Below are 25,598 nucleotides of genomic sequence, written 5' to 3' on the forward strand. Positions count from 1 at the left end.
GAGGACAGCCATGATGGACGGCTTAGAGACAGTGGTGAGGACAGACATGATGGACGGCTTAGAGACAGTGGTGAGGACAGCCATGATGGATGGTTTAGAGACAGTGGTGAGGACAGCCATGATGGACGGCTTAGAGACAGTGGTGAGGACAGCCATGATGGACGGCTTAGAGACAGTGTCTCTGAGGAGAAGACAGGAGGCGGAGCTAGAAGTGGAGGAGATGAAGATGCTGAGGTTCTCCTTGGGAGTGACCAGGTTGGACAGGATTAGAAATGAGACAAAAAGAGGGACAGTGAAGGTTAGACGTTTTGGAGACAAGGTCAGAGAGACCAGACTTTGATGGTTTGGACATGTCCAGAGGAGAGACAGGGACTATATCAGTAGAAGGATGCTGAGGATGGAACTGCCAGGGAACAGGACTAGAGGACGACCCAGGAGAAGAGACATGGACGTAGTGAGGGAGGACATGAGAGTGGCTGGTGTTGGGGAGGACAATGCAAAGGACAGGGTGAAGTGGAGAACGTTGATTTGCTGTGGCGACCCCTCAGGGGACAAACCGGAAGTACAGTAGTATCTGTGTCTCCGATGATGCTGTCCATGAGTTGTTCCTTGTCCTCCCCCGGTTCAAGACTTTTCATGTTTCACATCGAACCATTTCATTTTTATTTCTGAGCGAGATCTTTCCGCTGATCCGACAGAATTTACAGCAGCCGTGATCTTCTCCCACGCGGAGTGTCTTCTTTATTGGTCACGCCTGCCTTAAGTGTTACGAATATCATTTCTTGGGTCGTCTCTCCTTCTCCTAAAGTACCTCGATTTCCGTGTCTGTGAAATTCCTCTTCGTGGTCCTGTTTGGCATGATATTGGTGAGACAGAAACCCATTCGCATGACGTTTTAAGGGGCGTGCTGCTACCATATATGGTCAATTGAATGCAAATGATCCCAACGTGCACGAGCAGCATGATCAGGCGGGATTTATCAACACAGACTACTTCCGGGTGTTCGTGCAACCCGAGTCAGCACGTTTGATAAATACTGATTTTTTTTGTAGTTCATAACTTTGCAATTTTGTATTGAAAAAGGGTGAGCACAGTGGCGCAGTGGGTAGCGCTGTCCCCTCGCAGCAAGAAGGTTCCAGGTTCGATTCCTGTTCTGTGTGGGGTTTGTATGTTCTCCCATGTCTGCTTGGGGATTCTCCGGCTTCCTTCCACCACAAAAAACACGCAACTCAAGGGAATCGGTTACGCTAAACTGTCTGAGTGCGAATGATTTTTCGTCGATGCACTGGCGACACACCCGGGGTGTATCCCGCCTCTCGCCAGTTGGAATAGACCCCCCTCCCCATCTTATACTTCCTTTCTGTATATTTTTTTGTTTCTGTTGGTGCAAATGAAACTCTATCAATCGTTATAAATATATGATCAAATCGTTCTATGAGATCAGATGCGTGTCTTGTTTGCTAATAAAAAAGGTCATTTAGGCTTTTAAAAGGTTAATATTGATATAGTTTTTGTACAAATGTAAATGTTGTGGATATGCGGTTTTTATGTTTGGGAAACTTTTCCTCTTTGGAAATTGGACAGCAGAGGAATTGGAAGTCAGAGCTGAGGAACGTGGAATTACCTTTATTGCATCACCTAAACATTTAAGGGCTTAAATCATTTCCCCCCCAACATCAGATCAAGTATACACCAAGTACAAGCACATTATTATATTTGTATGCACCAGACAGGAGGAGCACTCCTAATTTTAGGTGTGTCCACAACACACAAATAACAATAAATGCTTTCTGATTCTCAAACACAAAAGGCATATAATTATTAGCCTTTTGTTGAAGCTCACACGGCACACATCAGAAACGTGGAGAAAACGAGTACCCGGAATTCCTGGAAGCATCAAATCAAGTATACGATCAAAGCTGAGCCGAGTAAACCTCTCCTACCATCAAAGTCATGTCATTGGCTGTAATTCTAATAATAAACAGGATCAGAACCACGAAACTGAAAATGCATGAGCAAATCAATACAAAGTGCGTCTGGAAATCAAGGAGCGAGAACCAGAGTATTTAGGCTGCGAAACAAAAGGGGGGCATAACAAAGGTCAAACAATACGACTTTGGAGTAAATGGAAAAGGCGCTTGGTCACCATGGTAGCATTCACTTATTCTTGCCCGAAACCAGTACGCCAAATTCCTGAATGGAGATTTCCTTGTTTTTGTACTGCTGAAGCTGGCGGTCTGTGATGTGCCCGAGACGCAGCGCATCGTCGATGGAGAACTTCTGGCCGGACTTCCTGTCGTGGAGGACGGAGGATTCTCCCTTCGGGCTCTTGACTGAGATCTCCTCCCAGTCGCACTCCTGACTCTGCAGGTTGACAAACATCTTCCAGTCGATCAGCCCTTGTTTGTAGGCCTCTTCAGGACGCATCTCTTGGCCCGAATCGGGATCAATCACCACGATAGACCTGCGGAGGTGGCTCTCCCTCTGCTCCTTCTTACCCCTCACCGCGGTCAGGCTCTTTTGAAGCTTCTCAATTTCCTCGTCTTTGTGGTTGGTGATGCCTCTGAGCTCTGCCAGCTCCCTCTGTAGGGAATCAAGCCTCAGCTCCAAGTTCCTGCCATCCTCCTTCGGTGTGGACTCGGTGATGTGGCGCGTCTCTTGACTGGTGATCTCGATTTCAGAACGGATCTTGCGGATCTCGTTCTGCAACCTTTGGTTTTCGTTCTGCAGTCGGTTGCTTTCGTCGCGAATGTAGTCCAGCTCTTTATTGGACTTGGTGCTGGAGAACTCCATTTCAGAGAACCTGGTGGTGAAGGAGACCAACTCCTGGTCGAGTTCCCGCCTTTTCCTTTTCTCCTCTTCCAGACTTCTCTTTAAGTTCTCAATCTCAAACTCGGCCTCTGGGTCCCTCTCAACTTGGATTTTTTCTGTGCGTACCACCTTTTCCTTCACTTCCATTTTTTCCAACTGGAGCTGCTGCTGGATGAGGGCGTTCAGCTCTTTCTCAAGCAGAGTGCGTTTGTGCTTCTCTTCGTCGAGCTGGAGTCTGAGGATCGAGTGCTCCTTCTCTTGTTGGGGATCCTGCTGCAGGAGCACCAACTGCTTGACGGTCACCTTCTCGCGGTTTTCCTTGTCCCGAATCTCCAGTTCGTGAAGTATCACGCGAAGTCTTTGGATCTCCAGTTCTGCGTCCCGCCTTGCCCTACGCTCACGTTCCAGCTCTTCTAGTTGCAAATCCAGGTCACCTTTTTGTCTCTGCAGCTTGTAGAGCTCTGCTCTGAGAATCTCTTTTTGTTTCTGCTCATTGCCGATGTTCTGTGAGAAGGTATCGCACTCTGACTTGAGGAGAGGGTCTTGTTCCACTTTGACTACTTCTTGCTGAACAATCTTCTCACGGATCTGAGAAAGGTCCATTTTCTTCAGCCTGATCTTCTCTTCTTGGGCTGATCGGTCTCTCTCAAGGTCAAGGCGTTTCTTTTGCTCATCGGCCATTTTCCTCTTGAGAACTTCAATTTCTTCCACAGTCTTGGGATCTTCTCTGTATTGCAGCAGCTCATTGACCACCTCTTTGGTCTGTACTTGGGGCTTGGTGTCCTTCCATCTTTGGATTTCATCATTAAGTTGACGGATTTCCATCTCAGACTTCTCTGTCTGGTGTGTTTTATCTACAATCTCATTGCGGAGCCTCTCCAGTTCTCTTTCGGTTTGAGGATCCGTCTTGTATTTGATGACTTCTTTGATGATCTCTTTAACCTCCACTTGAGGTCCTCTGTTCCTCAGCATGCTGAGTTCGTCCTGCAGAGATCTAAGTTGGAGTTCTGCATCTTTATACCGCCGCTGGTGCTCTACAAGTTCAAGTCGGAGATTGGCGACCTCATTCTCAGCTTTGGGGTCAGGTCGGACAATTTCACGCATCTTCTCCTGAACAACAACTTTGGACTTCTCCTCCTCCAGGACACTAATCTTTCTCTGCAATTCATCCTTCTGTCTCTGGGATGATCTTCGTTTGGCTTTCTCATCTTCATAATTCCTCCTGAGGTTTTCTACCTCCCTTTCAAAGACAAGATCTTTCTCAAGTTTTAAAACCTCCTTGATGGAAATGGTTTCTTCCGCCACCGCTTTATCCTTCTCCAGTCTTCTTTGCTCATCCTGAAGATGTTGAAGTTCGCTCTCCAGCCTCTTCCTGCATTCTTCTTCCGTCTGTTTCCTGCTAATAAGCAGCCGGTACTCCGTCTCAAGTTGGGGATCATTCTGGACTTTGATCACCTCCTCTTCAGTGATTACTTCCTGCTCCTTGTTTTTCTCCTCTGCCAGGATTGTCACCTGCTTTTGTATCTCAATCAGCTCATTATCTTTCACCATCTTCTGCCTTCTCAGCTCATCCAGCTCTTCTCGAATTTTGCGAATCTCCTCCTCCTGTCCACGGTCTCTTTCTATACGAAGAACCTCTTTCACGGTATATTGCTGCGCTCCTTCATTGACCTCTGTCTCAAGGCCACGTAGCTTCAACTTCAGCACCTCAAGGTCATTCCCCATCATATGGGTAGTGCGCCGCTCCTCTGAGAGCTTCTGCTGGACCCTGTGGAATTCTTCATCCAGCTGGGGGTCAGGAACCTTTTTGATTAGCTCCTTCTTGACGATTGTGTCCTGAGGCTTCTGTCCTTCAAGGGCATAAATGTCCGTCTGGATCGACTCTATTTCTCTCTCAATTTGTTCCCTTCTCTGGGTCTCTTCTTCTAGTCTCTTTCTGATCCTCCAGGATTCCTCTCCTGGAGGTGCAGTATTTACTGACTGGACATTTGTAGCCTGAACCATAGAGACCTCAGGTTGCTGAGGAATGGAAGTCATTATTATTTAAACAGGCTTAATATGCAAATCTAAACTAGATTTCATTATTTTAAATTGTATTTATTGTGTGAAAATACTTTACCTGTTTCAGAAGACTCTCGGTAAACTCCAGATTATGTAGCTTTTGCCTGTTCACGGCATTTACCTCAGCAAATTTGGCCTCAATAGCACCTTCCTGTGAATATTTAAATAAAAATCCATGTTGACTACATGCAAATGATAAAGTTACGTCAATGTTTCACAAATGTTTTTTTTCTTATGACATGAATTGCTAAATTTTAATATTTGGTGAATTTTACTGGTAATTTAGAACTCAGTCTTCCATAACCTGGGGCAGGGCCAGGAACAGATGGATGGAGTGTTTGTGTGAAAGGATTTGGCCTTTGACAGGTAGCATTACAGGGAAAAGGGAAAATGAAACAGGTTTAATGATAATAACATTTAATTTAATGATATAATTTGACAATTTCAGCGGGCCGGATTAAAAAGCCCAACGGGCCGCGTATGGCCCGCGGGCCGTAGTTTGCCTGTCCTAGTAGAATAAAGCCCAGTTGTTCACAACAAACAAACAAAGAGCTAAAGCAGACAGCAACCTTCCCTTCCACGGGTTGCTAAGTTACCGTTAACTTCAGCAAGTCCAACTCTGCTGTGATTAAAAAAAAAACATCACAACTACCTACAAAATAACGTTGGATTTACTAACCCTAAAATTAAAACATTGTGTGTTAAATAATAAATCTCATTATTGAGACTGAAAATACATTTTAGTTGACAAAAAATAATAAAGTTGGTCTCTCTTTGTTCTTTCCCTCCTTTAGATCAAGAACCCCCCCCCCCCCCCCCGGTGTGGAGGGATCGGTGTGGATAAAGGGGGCAGGCGTGTGCCTTGGCCGTGTGCTGTATCGTGTGAAACGACAGACACGCATCGCAGTACCTCGGCCTTGACGACCAGTGCAGGTGATTCCAGCCGGCTCCTCCTGTAGGTCGGAGAAGGAATTCCATCCTCCTGTTCAAGGACATATCTGAATTTCTCCGTTTCATTCTCATAGTCCTACAAAGGAAAAAACGAAAACAAAGCGTCAGTTGAAACCTCTACCGAAGTGTGCCGGATCCATTTAAAGGTGCTCGTCTGGAGCAGGGCACGCACCTTCACTGCTTGCTGGTAGAGATGGGCGTTTTTGGAGATATTGTTCAAGTCAGACTCTTTTTTTCCAATATCAAAAAGTAAATTCTGTAGAATAAAGAAGCATACAGAATTATTTTTTTTAGATTATATATATAGATAACAGAATATTCCTCTTCCTCATTTGTCTTACCCTCTGATTCCTAAGTTTGGTCTCCACCTGTTTCACATCATCAGTTTCACGAGGCTCATAGTTTGGAACACAAGACAACCAGTTGTTCAGGTTGTCGTAATCGTTGTGGTAATTCTTGTAGGACATCTTGGCTCTCTGTAAGCTTTGAGACCTGCGACATAATAATCGATCGATCACCATGCAGCCCTTACGTTGTTCTCGTCATGACTCCTAAAGATCCACGTGGACGCGTCCTGAGACGCTCCGAGCCGCTCACCTGGTGTCAGTCTGCTTGGTGAGGTTGCTGAAACGTTTGTTAAGCTTCTGGACATCTGCTTCCTGCCTCTCGATGTCATGGCAGTGCTCCTGGAACTTGGAGGCCATGTTGTCACAGCTGTTTCTGGCCAAACGCAAGTCCTGCTCCGTGTCAGAAATGGTGGATCTCTTGGACCTCAGGTCCGATGCAATATCCTGTCAGAGCCGCCGTTCAGTCACGGTAAGTTGTGTTGTTTCATTGTATATGAAAATAAGGGTCTGAAGCTAACAAAGCTAACACTGGGTGGGTGGCGGGGCCCGCCCTGGGCAAGTCAGACGTTTGTCATGGGGGGGGCATGAAAGACAAACAACCAATCATGCCTATGGGCAATTTCTGCATTGACCTTCTTAACTGCCATCACTACATGATAACCCTCAGCTTAGCAACTTTGACTTCCGGTTAACCAGCGTGGCATTGTGGGCGTGTCTTACTCCGAGCTGACGCTGTGCTTTCTCCAGCGATGTCGCGTCAGCCGGAGCAACCTCTTCCCTTGCCAGCATGTTCTCGTAGGTGGACAGCATCATCTTTCCATTTTGAATGGAAGACTCCAGCTGGTTGGAATTCTTCATCCTAAAACAAAGGTGAGTTGCGATGCATGTCACACCCAGAGTCCAAAGATATTTAGAGCAATATTTAGAGCAACCAGGAAGCGCCCTACTTCTCCAGGGAGGCGTCCAGGAGCTGCTCGGTTCTGGTGTACTTGTTGTTGGCGTCGTCCACCTTGCTGTGGAGTTGAGGAGTGCTCGGCGTATTTGGGTTGGAGGCCATGAAGACCTTTGCGTCCTCGACTTTAGAGGACTTCTCTGGCTCAATCTTATGGACAGCACCAGCAATGTCCTGAAGGCAGATGTCCAAGTTGTTGAGTGACGCGCTGCGTTTGGAGCAAAGACGCGTAGCGCTTGTGTGAATCCAGCGGGAGTCGATACCTTCAAATCCTGCAGACGATCGTTGCCATCTTGCAGAGGTCTGCTCTGCTCCAGGGGGGGGCGCACTTTAGAATAAATGGCCTTCTCCTGTTTGTCCAGGTCACCGATGACCTTGTCCAGACCGGCCATCATCTGGCGACACTGTTGCTCCTGCTTGTCTGAGGAGAGCAACACGATTTCACCCACACAGCGGCGTTAAAATGGGTCAAATCCCTTTCCTTATTGGACATATGTGACATGAGAAAAGACAATGTCCTTTCCGTTTGGCATTTTCTGTAGATGTGGGCACATTTATTTATAAAAATAAAATAAAATTATGGGTGTTGTATGTTTAAGTATGTATATATATATTTATATAAAAATAATTGTTGCATTCAAAATAAAGATAATACATTATACAATTCTCCTGTAACCTCCTGCAGCAGTATCTAGGACAGTGGAACCTGGGTTCTCCTGTAACCTCCTGCATCAGTGTCTAGTACAGTGGAACCTGGGTTCTCCTGTAACCTCCTGCATCAGTATCTAGGACAGTGGAACCTGGGTTCTCCTGTAACCTCCTGCATCAGTATCTAGGACAGTGGAACCTGGGTTCTCCTGTAACCTCCTGCATCAGTGTCTAGTACAGTGGAACCTGGGTTCTCCTGTAACCTCCTGCATCAGTATCTAGGACAGTGGAACCTGGGTTCTCCTGTAACCTCCTACATCAGTATCTAGTACAGTGGAACCTGGGTTCTCCTGTAACCTCCTGCATCAGTATCTAGGACAGTGGAACCTGGGTTCTCCTGTAACCTCCTGCATCAGTATCTAGGACAGTGGAACCTGGGTTCTCCTGTAACCTCCTGCATCAGTGTCTAGTACAGTGGAACCTGGGTTCTCCTGTAACCTCCTGCATCAGTATCTAGGACAGTGGAACCTGGGTTCTCCTGTAACCTCCTGCATCAGTATCTAGGACAGTGGAACCTGGGTTCTCCTGTAACCTCCTGCATCAGTATCTAGGACAGTGGAACCTGGGTTCTCCTGTAACCTCCTGCATCAGTGTCTAGTACAGTGGAACCTGGGTTCTCCTGTAACCTCCTGCATCAGTGTACAGTGGAACCTGGGTTCTCCTGTAACCTTGTGCACCAGTATCTAGTACAGTGGAACCTGGGTTCTCCTGTAACCTCCTGCACCAGTGTCTAGTACAGTGGAACCTGGGTTCTCCTGTAACCTCCTGCATCAGTATCTAGGACAGTGGAACCTGGGTTCTCCTGTAACCTCCTGCATCAGTGTCTAGTACAGTGGAACCTGGGTTCTCCTGTAACCTCCTGCATCAGTATCTAGGACAGTGGAACCTGGGTTCTCCTGTAACCTCCTGCATCAGTATCTAGGACAGTGGAACCTGGGTTCTCCTGTAACCTCCTGCATCAGTATCTAGGACAGTGGAACCTGGGTTCTCCTGTAACCTCCTGCATCAGTGTCTAGTACAGTGGAACCTGGGTTCTCCTGTAACCTCCTGCATCAGTGTACAGTGGAACCTGGGTTCTCCTGTAACCTTGTGCACCAGTATCTAGTACAGTGGAACCTGGGTTCTCCTGTAACCTCCTGCACCAGTGTCTAGTACAGTGGAACCTGGGTTCTCCTGTAACCTCCTGCACCAGTATCTAGGACAGTGGAACCTGGGTTCTCCTGTAACCTCCTACATCAGTATCTAGTACAGTGGAACCTGGGTTCTCCTGTAACCTCCTGCACCAGTATCTAGGACAGTGGAACCTGGGTTCTCCTGTAACCTCCTACATCAGTATCTAGTACAGTGGAACCTGGGTTCTCCTGTAACCTCCTGCACCAGTATCTAGGACAGTGGAACCTGGGTTCTCCTGTAACCTCCTACATCAGTATCTAGTACAGTGGAACCTGGGTTCTCCTGTAACCTCCTGCACCAGTATCTAGGACAGTGGAACCTGGGTTCTCCTGTAACCTCCTGCACCAGTATCTAGGACAGTGGAACCTGGGTTCTCCTGTAACCTCCTACATCAGTATCTAGTACAGTGGAACCTGGGTTCTCCTGTAACCTCGTGCACCAGTATCTAGGACAGTGGAACCTGGGTTCTCCTGTAACCTCCTGCACCAGTGTCTAGTACAGTGGAACCTGGGTTCTCCTGTAACCTCCTGCATCAGTGTCTAGTACAGTGGAACCTGGGTTCTCCTGTAACCTCCTGCATCAGTATCTAGGACAGTGGAACCTGGGTTCTCCTGTAACCTCCTGCATCAGTATCTAGGACAGTGGAACCTGGGTTCTCCTGTAACCTCCTGCATCAGTGTCTAGTACAGTGGAACCTGGGTTCTCCTGTAACCTCCTGCATCAGTATCTAGGACAGTGGAACCTGGGTTCTCCTGTAACCTCCTGCATCAGTATCTAGGACAGTGGAACCTGGGTTCTCCTGTAACCTCCTGCATCAGTGTCTAGTACAGTGGAACCTGGGTTCTCCTGTAACCTCCTGCATCAGTGTACAGTGGAACCTGGGTTCTCCTGTAACCTTGTGCACCAGTATCTAGTACAGTGGAACCTGGGTTCTCCTGTAACCTCCTGCACCAGTGTCTAGTACAGTGGAACCTGGGTTCTCCTGTAACCTCCTGCACCAGTATCTAGGACAGTGGAACCTGGGTTCTCCTGTAACCTCCTACATCAGTATCTAGTACAGTGGAACCTGGGTTCTCCTGTAACCTCCTGCACCAGTATCTAGGACAGTGGAACCTGGGTTCTCCTGTAACCTCCTACATCAGTATCTAGTACAGTGGAACCTGGGTTCTCCTGTAACCTCCTGCACCAGTATCTAGGACAGTGGAACCTGGGTTCTCCTGTAACCTCCTACATCAGTATCTAGTACAGTGGAACCTGGGTTCTCCTGTAACCTCCTGCACCAGTATCTAGGACAGTGGAACCTGGGTTCTCCTGTAACCTCCTGCACCAGTATCTAGGACAGTGGAACCTGGGTTCTCCTGTAACCTCCTACATCAGTATCTAGTACAGTGGAACCTGGGTTCTCCTGTAACCTCGTGCACCAGTATCTAGGACAGTGGAACCTGGGTTCTCCTGTAACCTCCTGCACCAGTGTCTAGTACAGTGGAACCTGGGTTCTCCTGTAACCTCCTGCACCAGTGTCTAGTACAGTGGAACCTGGGTTCTCCTGTAACCTCCTGCATCAGTGTCTAGTACAGTGGAACCTGGGTTCTCCTGTAACCTCCTGCATCAGTGTCTAGTACCAGTGGAACCTGGGTTCTCCTGTAACCTCCTGCATCAGTGTCTAGTACAGTGGAACCTGGGTTCTCCTGTAACCTCGTGCACCAGTGTCTAGTACAGTGGAACCTGGGTTCTCCAACAGGAAAGCAGAACGTAGAGGTACCTGTTCCAGCGCCGCCCTCCTTCTTCAGCACGTCGAGGCGATTCGCCAGAACCTTCTTGGTGTTGGCCATCTTCTGCATCATGCCATATTGCTGGCTGGCCAGGCTGCACAATAGAACCCAATGTACTCATTAGAACACCGGGGGTCATCTGGGGAATGCACGTTTTGTGCACGTGCATCTCCCTGTCCTTGCTCGTGCACACTCACTTGTCAGCGATGGCCACTGCCTCCTCGTCCGTGGGCGGGATCATGAAGCACACGCCCGGGGCGGTGAGTTTCCGTCCTGCTGGGTCCTTCACGTCCCATTTCGCACTGTTGTTCCGGACTAGAGTGTATTTCTCCCCACGCAAAATCTGCCCCTGTGCACGTGAGAGGATTATCACGGGTCGTCTGTTCTCAAACTCAACCGAGAACCTCCGTCCTGTCTCAGATACAACTAAAGACACGTTCATTTAAAAGCCTTTTAGCACATTTAGCAAGAATAATAAAGGACATCATTACTTATTTGTACATTTATTTACATTTGGCGAAAAGGAATTGAGGGCAAATCAAAACCCGGCCAACCTCCCAACCAACCGACATCCCCGGAGTATCAGACTGGGATTCCGTCCGGAGAGATCTCATGACATTACACACAAAAAAAACCTCAAATGTAGGACTTAGTACTGAGAAATGTAAAAGTAAAGGGAACTCGTCGCAGGGAGCGTCCTGGGAGTCGAACAAAAAGCTCACAAGGGGATAAAAAAGTAACCTGGAGGGCGAGCAACAGAGGAGGGGGCCCTCCCCCAGGAAGAGCACAGATGCTGTTTGCACAAAGCACTGACCACCATCCCATCGCTTTCATGATAGGGGGCAGGTGATTTAAATGAGCATTGAAGTACCTGTAAAGTGAGTATTTGTGTTTTTAAACATGAACCACATACCTCATCTGTGTCAAATTCGCACAAAGCATCAACGGACAGAAGCTTCTGGGGGGGGACCCGGCGGTAGTTCAGAGGCAGAACCTGGAGGCTTCGCATCTGGAGACTCTTGACACGTTCGTCAAAATGGTCCATGGCTTTGGTTTGGTCCTACGCACACACACACACACACACACACACACACACACACACGATGGAACCGTCGTCTGAGGAACCAGTGGTTCCGTCCGATACGATCTCACGCTCACATCCAGCTCCATGATCAGACCCTCCATTTGATACATGTCTTTGAACTCTGGGTTGTACTTCTGGTTGGTCTCTTTGGCAAGGCGGCTCATCAGGTCTTGAGTGTCGCGCGCCTCCTTCTGGAACTGGATACACACACACGCGCACACACACACACACGCACACACACACACACACACACACACACACACACACACACACACGCTGCTGAGCTGCAGAGGTTCAGCGGGCCGCCTGGCTTTGCCGTCTGCCTACCTTGTGGTACTCCTCCATGTGTTTGAGGTGGTTCTCCTCACAAATGAGCAGGTTCAGGTATTCCTTCCAGTCGGCATGGACGGCCTCCATGTGAGCCTGATGGACGACACAAGTCAGACTTCTCTAACAGCCCACCTGGGGACCAAGGCCACGTCCTGCCCTCGCCCATTTGCCCCTCTTCGCTCCATGTCAGCCCAACCCCCCCGTGGAACCCGTACCTCAATGACATTCTTCCCTGGATGCCCGGCTGCAAGCAGTTTCTCCCCATCGTCATTGAGCTTGGTGATGGTGGCCTCCTTGGGCTCAAGACATTTACTGATGAAGTTCTGTTTGGGCAAAGTGAAGTCGAGTCGATCTTTGCAGGAACGCTGCTTCTATACATGCAGTTTGTGCGTCCAGCCGCTTGACTACCTCGTACTGCCTCTGGCGGGCGGGGTAGTCCAGGTTGGCGTCGCTCCAGTCATAGTTAATCCTCTCCTCCGCCTGCTGGTCCATCCAGTAGAGCTCATTGGTGCAGCGCTGCATGTAGTCCCGCAGGCTCAGCAGGTTTTTCTGACGAGCGGTGGAAGAGGCCTAAGCAAGAGAGAGACGGGATGATACCCTGGAAGGGGGTGCGCTCGTGTAGCGCAACGATGTGGGGGACATTTCCAGGGACATATTTAACCGAAACATGTTCTGGAAGGTGGTGCCTTAAACTAACTGTGGAAGCCAAAGTCGTTGTTTTGATGGATAGAACAGCCGAAGATGTGTGATGGGAACCGAGAGATAGGAGCAGACAGAACTCAGCCCTGCAGCCCAGCGTGGCACGACACGCAAACTCCTCACAGGAAGGCCACAAGTCGGATTCGAACCCGAGACCTCCTTGCTGTGAGGAAACAGCGCTTACCACTGCGCCACCGGGCCGCCCTAGTTCACTTGATTCATGGTATAGGAAACCTTTCTAGTCTGACTGACCGCTCAAAGTGCTTTACGACACGCCCGCTTTCACACACACACACACACACATTGAATAGCATGAAGTGGGAGGTGCTTACCAGCAGGTGGCTGTACTTGCTCTGAAGGCTGTTGATGTATTCCTGAAGAACAGACAACCACAGGAACAAGTTGAGGGGCTGTGAGGAACGACTCAGCGTTTACGCCTCCAGGTGGCGTTGGGCGTTTCTACGGCTGTACCTTGTCTCCTCCGCTGGAGAGCTGAGGAGCCAGCGCCTGCACCTCACTGTGAAAGATGTTGTGCTCCTCCACTTCGTTCTCCACGTTGGGGAGGTCCTGGCCGAAGCCCTTGTTGTCCAGGTTGTCCTGGACAAGAAGAGGAAACAATAAAGAATAAAGAATTCAGATGGGACTGAACCGGACCGGGACCGCTAGCTAGCAGAGCGCACGCTAGCTTCCTACCAGCTTCTCATCCATCATGTTGCCCCAGTTGATGGTAGGCTTGCCCTCAGTGCGTATCAGGTGGTAGATATGGTCGTAATCCTGCTTCAACTTCATCACTCTGTCACGCAGCTGCTTCATACTACACACGCAAAGGGCAAAGGTCAAATCCAATTCAAGCCTGACAAGACAACACAGCCCTCGTGGTTGGATGCCCCCAACAGGCCCTCAAGCCCTCTCTGCTGAAACTAAAGCTTTGCTGCTTCCACCCGGCTGATTTATTGATCATCAATGAATCATTTAAACAGACTTGGCGTAAACACGGAGGACGTGGTGAATCTCCATGAGTGAGGAACGCGACCGGGAAGACGCCTGTAGAGGACTCACTCCTGTTCGATCATCTCAGCCTGCGGGTGTTGCAGGCGCACCGCCTCGACGGCGTCTTCATCCAGGCCGCCGAGCAGCTCCAGAGCATTCAGGCACCGCCGGTTGGTGTCCTCTTGATACAGCACCTGCTTGCCCTCGTTGATCTTACTCACATCCTGCAGAAGCAACACGGCAGAGGTTCCACAGGTGGGCAGAGGAAAGCCTGACCCTAACCCCAGCCACATAGTAACCAGAACATGGCAGCGGCACCAGAGAGGAGTATTTAGGTCCTAAACATCCACAATCAGGATGCTTTCATTAGCTGGTAGCATAGCGCTAGCATTAGCAAGAGCTGCCCTTGTAAAGCATTTATTTTTAAGTAGGGAGTCCGAGAGATGTAGTTGTCTTCTAGAAAGGGAGAAACAAAGTGAGGGGGGAGGGGGGCTCTCCGGCGGCGGCCCCATATCAGGCCGCGGATATCTGTCCGGATAGCATAGCGTTAGCATCCTCTCTTTGTCGCCAGATCGTACCTTGTTGAGGTTCTGCTCAATGTCGGAGATGAGCTTCTGAACTTTATCAGCGTTCCTCTGCAGCTTCTCAATCAGAGCTCTCAGCTCGGTGGATTCAGAACTAGCAGACAAAAACAGGGAGGAGAATTAGAGTGGCAGGATCTCATGTGGCCCGAGTCATCATCTGGGCCCAGAAGGTTCTCATGAGGTTCTCTACCATAAAGAGATTCCACTTTTTGGATCATTCTCACATCCTCGTTTCGTTTCTTCTCAGAGGCATAAGAATATAAAACTTCACTTCACCTTGATGCATGTGGGAAATGCTGCAGTAGTACTCACATGCAGTGTAAAGTCACCCTCAGTAGTACTCACATGCAGTGTAAAGTCAGCCACAGTAGTACTCACATGCAGTGTAAAGTCACCCTCAGTAGTACTCACATGCAGTGTAAAGTCACCCACAGTAGTATTCACATGCAGTGTAAAGTCACCCTCAGTAGTACTCACATGCAGTGTAAAGTCACCCTCAGTAGTACTCACATGCAGTGTAAAGTCACCCTCAGTAGTACTCACATGCAGTGTAAAGTCACCCACAGCAGTACTCACATGCAGTGTAAAGTCACCCACAGCAGTACTCACATGCAGTGTAGTCACCCTCAGTAGTACTCATATGCAGTGTTCAGTCACCCACAGTAGTATTCACATGCAGTGTAAAGTCACCCACAGTAGTACTCACATGCAGTGTAAAGTCACCCACAGTAGTACTCACATGCACTGTAAAGTCAGCCACAGTAGTACTCACATGCAGTGTAAAGTCACCCTCAGTAGTACTCACATGCAGTGTAAAGTCACCCACAGTAGTACTCACATGCAGTGTAGTCACCCTCAGTAGTACTCACATGCAGTGTAGTCACCCTCAGTAGTACTCACATGCAGTGTAAAGTCAGCCACAGTTGTACTCACATGCAGTGGAAAGTCAGCCACAGTAGTACTCACATGCAGTGTAAAGTCAGCCACAGTAGTACTCACATGCAGTGTAAAGTCACCCACAGTAGTACTCACATGCAGTGTAAAGTCACCCCCAGTAGTACTCATATGCAGTGTAAAGTCACCCTCAGTAGTACTCATATGCAGTGTAAAGTCACCCACAGTAGTACTCACATGCAGTGTAAAGTCACCCTCAGTAGTACTCATATGCAGTGTAAAGTCACCCACAGTAGTACTCACATGCAGTGTAAAGTCACCCACAGTAGTACTCACATGCAGTGTAAAGTCACCCTCAGTAGTACTCATATGCAGTGTAAAGTCACCCACAGTAGTACTCATATGCAGTGTAAAGTCACCCACAGTAGTACTCACATGCAGTGTAAAGTCACCACCAGTTTTTTATTTAGCATCATACTCGTCTGCCTCTTCTGTCTGTGTTTGAGTTTTCATGTCAATAAAATGCATCAGTAATATTACAGTAAAGTACTAAAAATAATTTAGATCTGGATCCAAGTCATATTCCGTATCAGGGGATCGCTGCCACAAAATAACGTCTAAAATTGATGCAGCGTCACGAGAGATCAGAGTTGAGATGAAACTGGCTCAGGAAGGAGCCAAATTCATCTTCTCAAACTAAAGATCTGGATGGGAAAGGAAACAGTCGTGAAAAACAGTTTTCACACGTCTAAGATTTATCAGCTTAAAGCGATCCCTGACTGTTTTGACAAATCGGTCTAAAAACACAAGAATATACATCGATTACGTAAATACATGCACAAAAATATATAATGATTTCTTGGAAGATATAAAATCCGTTTTGTTTGGGGTCCGTCGCAAGGCATTCTGGGTGTGATGTGAAACGGCTGCAGCACCCAGATCACTGCTATTGATTAGCATGGCAGTGATCGGTTAGCAGCGATCGGCTCCTCTTTACAGGGTCATTTATTTCCTTTGGCCAATTCAAAACTGAGACCAATGCTGGATCTGGTTCAACGGAAGCAGCATATTGTACTGGTCAATGTTACACAAGTGAAAACGCAGGAAGCGATTTAGATGCAGAGAGTCTGGCGTGGTCTGTCACTCCGCTGGTAGTAGCGACCCGGGTCCGGTTGGTGGCCCCCTCTCCTCCCCTCCCTCCTCCCTGACCTCTCTCCTCCACTCTCCCCGTCCTCCGCTCACCCTCTGAGCCTCGTGGCTCCCTCTCCAGGCTGGGGTCTGGATTATGGGGGCTGGGTGGGGTGCGTTGAGGGAGGGGGGGTGCTCAATCCTGGCCAGAAGGCCCGACCACTATGCGTGGCACCTGTGGGTGGGATGACTATGGTCGGGGTCTCGTGTGTTGCGCCTCCTAACTCACCACCTTAGCACGGCACATCACTTTTGTAAATATACACTTAGGGCACATACACTTGGGGGGCCTGGTGCTGGGGGTCGTTCTCCAAGCATCCCTCTGCCCCCCCCCCCCCCCGCACCCCCCCCCGCACCCCCCCATTTTTCGTGTAGGTGCTAGGTGGAAAGATAAGGGATAGGGCTGCCACAGGGCAGGAGTGCGTTGTTGCCCTCCTCCGCATCCCCCATACGGCCCCACCTGCCCCCAATTTTAAAGCACCACACTCACTTGTATATAGCACCTGGGTGTTCCACATCCACGGCGCTGGGATATAGTTCCCCCAGTCTAGGAAATGGGGAACTTAATAACAGGGTATGGGGGTGTTCACTACATTCAGCAATGGTGCGGCATGCGGGGCCACGACCGGCTGGGCTTGGGGTTCAGGATTGGTGGGCCTGCCTCCCCCCCCCCCAAATGGCTGGATATGGGTCGGGTTGAGCTGAAGCCCCTGCGCTACCTACGCCCGTTCCCCAGACGCTGGTTCTCCGGGTTGGGGGGGTGGTCCGAGCTTGGATGGTGGGGGCGGTTGGTGGTGGTGGGGGGTCTGGGGGGGGTGGGGTGAGTAGGATGGGTGGAGGGTACCTGTCTGAAGTGCATGTCTGAAGCCGAGCGTCGCTCATCTGGTGGCACACTGGAACTATCGTCTGTGGGAATTTCAGTTCTTGGTGGAAGATCGTAGGATCCAACACTAATATTGACTCAAGCTCCAGCTGCTCATCTTTTGCAGAGCTACGGGCGGGGAAGTAGCGTCTTTACATATGAACCGGTTTGAGCTGAAGACGCCCTGGGGGGGTTTTCTGAACGCGGCTAATGATTTTAACAAACACACTCGTCTCCTGTGTCACCAGAACATTCCATCCAACGGCGCCTAGTGCAAGCGGCACCCTCCTCTCGGCTGCCTGTCTCTCAGGCTGCTGCTGCAAGATCAATGCAGGGGGGGGCAAACTCAACATGGGCTGGCTTGTAAAGCACAAACACAATGTCCTTTCCTTGATAAAAACAACCACTGCCAGTTTGTATGGGACATAAAAGTGGAATCCCGTTGTTTCCAAGCGCAGCTCTTTGATGAAAACCGGCCCGTCTCGGTCCGTTCAGTGTTCGTTAGTGTCACCAGTTATTACGTAACTGCAGGCCGACTCGTCCAAAAGCACTGCTACTCGTACGATTCAAGTGAAAACAATAATCCCATCTACTCTGCTATGTGTGCTGTGCTGCAAACATGTCCAACAGGTTCTACGGAGGCTCGTGGGTTCTAATTCTGCACTGTTGGTTCTGGGAGGGAACAGGAAGAACGCAGAGAAACGCAGCTCAGATGTTCTTAGAGAGGGAGAGAAGCAAATTAGAAACAGAAAGCTCCAGCATGAAGTCACTGTGGGCGTGGACGGACAGCGCTGCTCCCTGTCCACCCTGCGTGTCCCGGGGACGGGGCGCAGCTCACTGGTAGCTCCTTATGCCCATCCTGTCTCCCATCGTAGGCATTTTTGTGTCTCTTTTTACTGGTATGGTGTGTATATACTTGTGTCCCTTTCATGTCACTTTAACTCTTTGAGCGCCATTCACATCTAAAGACATTTTCTGAAACCCAAACATTCACTGCCAACCTTGACTTTGAAATCTGCCTCTCTTCAACGGCCAATGACTCCAGAATGAAAAATGTTAGGTCCACACTTTTTTTTGATTAAAGAAGAGACTTTAATCTTTCATGTGGTCGGTTCTGCGCTTACATAGCCAGAGTAAAGAGTATTCTGTGGGGCTTGGAAAAGTGGGTGGGGGAAATGCGTGAAGACCGGAGCTGAAAACGGCTGGCACTGAATGAGTTAATGTGATTTAGTTGTAGAGAAATCAGTCACGTCAGGCTCCGAGGCGTCGGGCTGGAGCCTGACTCACCCTGGATGAGAGGAGCAGCAAGAGGGGGAGGATGGAGAACCTCTGATGGGGAGGGACAGAGAGAGGGACAGAGAAAGGGACAGAGAAAGGGACAGAGAGGGACAGACAGAGGGACAGAGAGAGGGACAGAGAGAGGGACAGAGAAAGGGACAGAGAGAGGGACACTCTGGATGAGTCATTAAAAGCTAGTCTGACTTGTGGCACACGGTGCTGAGAGAAATGAAGTTATTTCCACCCCCCCCCCCCCCAAGGCGCTGTAAAGAGTTCCGGTCTGGTATCGTCCCTGCCGGGGGGACAGATTGAGGACCTGGCGTTGAGATTAATAATCCACCTTCAGGTGCACTTTCACTGTTTGCACGGTGGAAAACCAGATTTATGTCACCTTTGAAACAGGTGTTGATCGGGAATGTGCGAGGGGGGGGGGGGGGGGGGTGAAAGGTCGTGGAACAGGCTGCAGAGCGAAATACCGAATTAACCTGTTGCTTCGACTTCCCTGCTCAGACTGTCAGCCACGCCCTCAATTTAAGACACGCCCTCGTTTAAGGCACGCCAGGTATTCTAATCTACTCTAATCTAGATCTATACTTCTCTGATCAACAGGAATGAGGAATGATCTCCGAAGACACGCAGTCAAAGGCGCCATTGTGTGTGGCAGACACGCAACCTTCACTGTTACATGACGCACGTTTTATCTACAGACAATCGTCATTGTTCTCCTGCTGCGCGGAGAAAATAAGAACCTTATTCCAAAAAGAAAGGAACAGAAGCAAGAGACAGGTGACGTCACCTGCGCTACAGGAGCCAGGTCGATCTAAAAGGTGTGACCTGATTCATCTAGCGCATCCAAAAAGGTTATAATACTTGTTATATACTGTAATACACACTACTGTTTGACTGTACTTGTACTCTAATACGTACTACTGTTTGACTGTACTTGTACTCTAATACATACTACTGTTTGACTGTACTTGTACTGCTCTAACATTCTATCTAAATATATTCATCATCATGTGATAATGTTGCTGCTGGAGACGAGTAGGAAAAGGTAGAACAGGTTATTCAAGTGTGTGTGTGCGTGTGTGTGTGCGTGTGTGTGACCTCACCGCAAAGCAAAGTTAGTTTAAACTACATTTCCGAGCGGCGTTGGGCATTACAGCTGTTATAACGCGCGAGTCCGTGTATTACAGCTGTTATAACAAGTCCACGCGCGAGTCCGTGTATTACAGCTGTTATAACAAGTCCACGCGCGAGTCCGTGTATTACAGCTGTTATAACGTGGAAGTTCACGCGCGAGTCCGTGTATTACAGCTGTTATAACGTGGAAGTCCACGCGCGAGTCCGTGTCGCCGGCGCAGGTCTCTGCTCACCCTTTCGTGGACGTTATCGCCGTGGACTTCCTCTTGATCATGATGACAGGTCACGTGTCTGCGCTTCTGACCGCCAAACAATCCGAACAGGACGGAGCAGGTATGCCGTGCGTGGGCCGCGTGTCAGATTCCACTCGGAGCTCCCCCCGCAGAGACGCAGCGACTCTGGACTCTCCTCCGGAACGCGCCGGGTAAATGGTCACACCCACGCCGCGACCTGTCAGCCGGAGGAGGACGGGCGGTGACGCGGAGCCAAGCCCCGCCCCCAGGTGTCACCCCAGGTAGTGGCAGAAACACGCGCGCGCGCACACACACACACACACGCGGAGTTAAAAGTACTCATGTTACTGAGAAATATGAGCAAACTTCAAAATGTCCTGGCAGGGAGACGCGTTCTGCTGCAGGACGACATAAAAGGTCCTGAAACGGGACAGACAACGTGAGTTTGTGTCTGTTAGGGACAGACAACGTGAGTTTGTGTCTGTTAGGGACAGACAACGTGAGTTTGTGTCTGTTCGGGACAGTCAACGTGAGTTCGTGTCTGTTTGGGACAGACAACGTGAGTCCGTGTCTGTTTGGGACAGACAACGTGAGTCCGTGTCTGTTAGGGACAGACAACGTGAGTTTGTGTCTGTTAGGGACAGACAACGTGAGTTTGTGTCTGTTTGGGACAGACAACGTGAGTCCGTGTCTGTTTGGGACAGACAACGTGAGTTTGTGTCTGTTCGGGACAGTCAACGTGAGTTTGTGTCTGTTTGGGACAGACAACGTGAGTCCGTGTCTGTTTGGGACAGACAACGTGAGTCCGTGTCTGTTAGGGACAGACAACGTGAGTTCGTGTCTTTTTGGGACAGACAACGTGAGTTCGTGTCTGTTTGGGACAGACAACGTGAGTTCGTGTCCGTTCGGGACAGACAACGTGAGTTCGTATCTGTTTGGGTTTGGGATGTTCTTCCACCCTCATCCTGAGAACCGCATCATGGTACCTATTAAAGATCAGGTATGAATTCCAGAGACCAACAAAGACACGCCCGAGTCCCTGCGTGGAAGACTACAATGGCTGAACCTGTTGGACCGGACCAAGTCCTGATACTACAAGAATGTGTGTGTGTGTGTGTGTGTGTGTGTGAGGGTAAGGCGCATTACAGAGATGCTTTCCATAGAACCAGGCCGCCACCTGAAACAGGACAGAAGAGACCCAACCCGCTTGGTGCTTGAACAGGACACACCTGAGGACCGTGTCTTTACACTGACAGATCCAAAGCGGGGACGGCGGACGCCCCGGAGCTCCGTCGTCCTCATTGTCTCTGCCCGAACCCGTGCTGGTCCTCGCTTAACGAAGGACCTCGCAATGCGCTGGCGACACTTCTGGGGTGTCGCCCGCCTCTCGCCCGTAGAAAAGCTGGGATAGGCTCCAGTAACGCCCGCGACCTGCAAGGCGGATGAAGCGGACATGGAAATGATTGAAGGGAGGAATTTGCATACGTACAGTCGTCCCCCCGCTATAACGCCGTTCATCTTTCAGCCTTGCAGATCTTTTTAAATGCAATTTTGCATGTTTTTTTTTACAGTGCATTGTGTTCTCCTGTAGCACAGCCACTTCAAATCAGAGAGAATGGACCTTTCAACAGTAAAGATTAACAGTTAACACAACCTATTATTGATACACACAAAACAGAACAGGCTGAATAAATAGAACAGCTATGCTGTATGTCTTTAGATATTTGGGGCTGATTTCATGTTTTAACGCTGTTCGCTAGCTTACCAAACATCTGTCCTCTCACACAAACTTCATGACGGAAGGAAATGACGAGTCCGGTTGAGGGTTTTGACCGACGGCTCACGTGTCCAATAGCATTCAAGAAAGGGACCAGAAACGTTCCAAGTGATTATGAGAAAGCCAATTAGAGGGCGCAGGGGTGGAGTCCGTTTGGCTTTAGCGTGTACAATATAACGTGTGTGGTAAAGGTCTACAGCCTTAAAACATGGATAATAATTGTAAAAAAAATAAAGCTGACTACTTCACGGAATTCGCCTATTGTGGGTTATTTTTAGAACGTAACCCCCGTGATAAATGAGAGACCGCTGTACATCCCATTTATGCTGTACACATGTACGTACTTTCTCACAACTCCGCTCCACTTTTAAATGCAGAGTCGGCGTTACATCTTTGAGACAGGTCCATGTCTCGATGATGTCATCAGGGTATATCGAGAACGTTATCAGTGGTGCAGAAAAATGGTGCTGCCAGGCGAGTCGTTAGTCAGGTTACATGACTGTTAGCATTCAGCTAATGCTCCTTCAGTCTGATTGCCTTGGTGGTTTCAGCCCCTTCTTTGTTTCCTGCTCCAACAGGAGTATAAGTACCTGAACTCACTACCAGTCCTTCAGCACTGAAGAAGCCTCTCAGACGAGAGGTGAAATGTCTTCGCTCTAACTTGAACAAGTCCTTTTTGTTCCTGGCGATAAACCGAACTCTCGTTGAGTTTGATTCAGAGCAAGCCCGCAGAACAAGGTCGGTGGTCCAACTCACTGTCTGTGATTGGACCGCGTCCGTCCTTTGTACCAGACGGCGCTTCATGTTTGGTCCTTGGATCAAATGTCCATGAACTTGACTTCCAGGTTAGTCAGATCTTCTCACCAGTTCTTGTAGCGACACGCCCAAAACACGAGGCTTTTGCTGGAGGGCCATTGATTGTCTGAACGTGTTTAATCATTGTGTTTGTTTTAATCCTAAAGAATTAAACCCACCGGAGTGTGAACCCGGCATGTGTGAACAGGGCACCAGTGTTGTGATTGGAAGCTTGCTAAGGAGGAAGCGTTCCTGTTATTCGCTCCACCCCTCCTTTGGAATGGAACGCTGCACGTCTGGGATGTCAGCCATGTCCTCTGTAAGGAAAGGGCGTGATTAGCTCAAAGGAAGAGCTGCAACAATACGCCGAGGCTTTGATCACATCATGTGCTGAGTTTACAAAATCAACAGATCTTTTTCCATTTGGATTCTTCCCTGTGGCTGGGAACGCTGAAACCAACCAAGCCCCCCCCCCGAGGATCAAGCATGAATCCAGATGCCCAGATCCCGTAAACCTTTCTTTCACTCTCAGAATTTAATGGGATCCGAGTTGGACCAAGACCCATCTTTAGATGTTTATTCATCAACATCCATCGAGCAGTTTTTCCATAATCCTGCTAAACTCAATGTGAAACCCTATTTCTGGAAAAATTACGACAGTATTCCCAATCCGGATCGGTTCTGGATGCTATTCGGTGGAGAGATAGAGACCCCCACCCTACATGACATGTGTCAAATTCCATAAACGTTGGTCAATAATCAACCGAGATATTGAGGAATAGATTTTGAAGATCCATTGACTGAAATGTTAACGAAAAGTTCAAAGTGATCCAGAATCCAGGATCTCGTCTGGATTAATCATCTTTCTGATTTCATAGGAATTTCATCAAGATCTGTCTCCAAATAATCAGAAAGAAAGTATTAACAGGTAAAACCGTCTCTGAAAAGTAATCTGGAATCACCTTTGATGCTGGATGAAACCATTAGAGGTGCGCTCTATCTGGACTGCGTTATTCTCATGCTGATTTTACAGCATAAATAAAACACGAGGAATGATTTGTCTTTAACGATCATTAATAGTAGTGATACGAGGGATTGGAATCTGATCCGGTTCGGTCTATCAAGCTGACTAAAGCTGGCTTCTCGAGCTCATGCTGGTACGGCACAGGTGTGTCTTTGTGATGACAGGAAGCATAGTCCAGCTGGGTGCAGCTGGGGAGGCTGAACCAGATCCTGTCCCGGGACGCGACTGTTCAACCGGCACCGCAGCATTCTGATCTAGAGCGCAGGCCTCCACGAGGAGCGGCTCGGAAAGGCGCCGCTGAGCCGCATCACTGAGAGCTGCAGGTACCTGCTGGTCCTGTGAGGTTCAAGATTCAAGATTCAAGATTCAAAAGTTTTATTGTCATTATGCTAACATAACAAAATCGTGTGAAGGCCCACGGCTTAAGGCACACAGAGGAACATAAAACGAAAAACACAATCTCTCATAAAACAACGAGATATATACACAGAGAGAGACTGAGACAGAGAATCAAGCAAACAGTGCAAAGCAGCAACAGCAGCACAGTGGGACAAGCAAAGAGCGTCCCCAGTGGGACAGGCACAGAGCGTCCCCAGTGGGACAGGCTCGGAGCGTCCCCAGTGGGACAGGCACAGAGCGTCCCCAGTGGGACAAGCAAAGAGCATCCCCAGTGGGACAGGCACAGAGCGTCCCCAGTGGGACAGGCACAGAGCATCCCCAGTGGGACAGGCACAGAGCGTCCCCAGTGGGACAGGCTCGGAGCGTCCCCAGTGGGACAAGCCCAGAGCGTCCCCAGTGGGACAGGCTCAGAGCGTCCCCAATGGGACAAGCTCAGAGCGTCCCCAGTGGGACAGGCACAGAGCATCCCCAGTGGGACAAGCTCAGAGCGTCCCCAGTGGGACAAGCTCAGAGCGTCCCCAGTGGGACAGGCACAGAGCGTCCCCAGTGGGACAGGCCCAGAGCATCCCCAGTGGGACAAGCTCAGAGCGTCCCCAGTGGGACAGGCACAGAGCGTCCCCAGTGGGACAGGCACAGAGCGTCCCCAGTGGGACAGGCACAGAGCGTCCATTCCGAGTCCCAGATCACTACAAGGGAACGACTGCTTTCACAGCTCGGGGGAAGAAGCTGTTCCTGAGCCTCGCTGTGCTGCTTCTTATTGTCCTGAACCGCCTCCCTGATGGAAGCGGGACAAACAGTCTGTGGCCCGGGTGGGTGGGGTCTGTGGCGATGCGTCTGGCCCTCCTCTGGACTCTGGAGGTGTAAACTGAGTCCAAATCAGGCAGACGGTGACCCACAATCCCCTGAGCTGTCCTCACCACCCGGGATAGGTCCTTCCTGTCCTGCGCCGTGCAGCTGCCGTCCCACACGGTCGCACTGAGACACAGGATGCTCTCTATCGTGGCCCGGTAGAAGTTCTCAAGCAGCACAGAGGAGAGTCCAGCCCGCTTCAGCTTCCTGAGGAAGAAGAGCCGTTGCTGGGCCTTCTTCACCAGGTGTCTGGTGTTGAGTGTCCAGGAGAGGTCAGAGGAGATGTGGATGCCCAGGAATTTAATGTTCTCTACACGCTCCACTGCTTCCCCTCGTATGCACAGGGGGGCGTGTTCAGTCTTCCTGGACCTCCTGTAGTCCACTATGACCTCCTTGGTCTTGCTGGTGTTCAGAACAAGGCTGTTCCTCGAGCACCACAGCATCAGGTTCTGGACCTCCTCTCTGTAGTGGGTCTCATCGTTGTTGGAGATGTGACCCACCACGGTGGTGTCGTCAGCAAACTTCACAACCAGGTTAGTCCTGCTGGTCCTGTGAGGTTAGCAGGGTTCCTGCTGGTCCTGTGAGGTTAGCAGGGTTCCTGCTGGTCCTGAGAGGTTAGCAGGGTTCCTGCTGGTTCTGAGAGGTTAGCAGGGTTCCTGCTGGTTCTGAGAGGTTAGCAGGGTTCCTGCTGGTT

General features: G+C 49.5%; 1 protein-coding gene across 1 annotated transcript; it reads right to left on the reverse strand.

Annotated features, from left to right (window-relative positions):
• Positions 1–1,606: 1,606 nt before the first annotated feature.
• ppl (periplakin) lies at positions 1,607–20,101 on the reverse strand. Its single transcript, XM_068749585.1, has 22 exons — positions 20,061–20,101; positions 14,457–14,556; positions 13,948–14,102; positions 13,582–13,702; positions 13,360–13,485; positions 13,221–13,262; positions 12,598–12,759; positions 12,405–12,512; positions 12,187–12,282; positions 11,934–12,056; positions 11,689–11,835; positions 10,973–11,124; positions 10,766–10,869; positions 7,386–7,543; positions 7,118–7,296; positions 6,891–7,029; positions 6,421–6,614; positions 6,165–6,315; positions 5,996–6,079; positions 5,783–5,899; positions 4,931–5,023; positions 1,607–4,830 (listed from the first exon to the last, which is right to left on the reverse strand). Exons 1-22 carry the CDS (start codon positions 20,099–20,101, stop codon positions 2,158–2,160), a joined length of 5,265 nt encoding a protein of 1,754 aa, XP_068605686.1. The 3' UTR covers positions 1,607–2,157.
• Between the last annotated feature and the right edge of the window lie 5,497 nt (positions 20,102–25,598).

This window comes from Brachionichthys hirsutus, chromosome 16 (genome assembly GCF_040956055.1).
Source record: "Brachionichthys hirsutus isolate HB-005 chromosome 16, CSIRO-AGI_Bhir_v1, whole genome shotgun sequence".
NCBI lineage: Eukaryota > Metazoa > Chordata > Actinopteri > Lophiiformes > Brachionichthyidae > Brachionichthys > Brachionichthys hirsutus.

Bases quoted from the DNA above. Each gene is read 5' to 3' on its own strand.
- ppl (XM_068749585.1), bottom strand. From the start codon at position 20,101: ATGATCAAGAGGAAGTCCACGGCGATAACGTCCACGAAAGG. The intron at 14,557-20,060 runs GTGAGCAGAGAC...TTTGTCTGCTAG, and splicing joins GCGATAACGTCCACGAAAGG to TTCTGAATCCACCGAGCTGA. The intron at 13,263-13,359 runs GTACAGCCGTAG...TCTGTTCTTCAG, and splicing joins TCTCCAGCGGAGGAGACAAG to GAATACATCAACAGCCTTCA.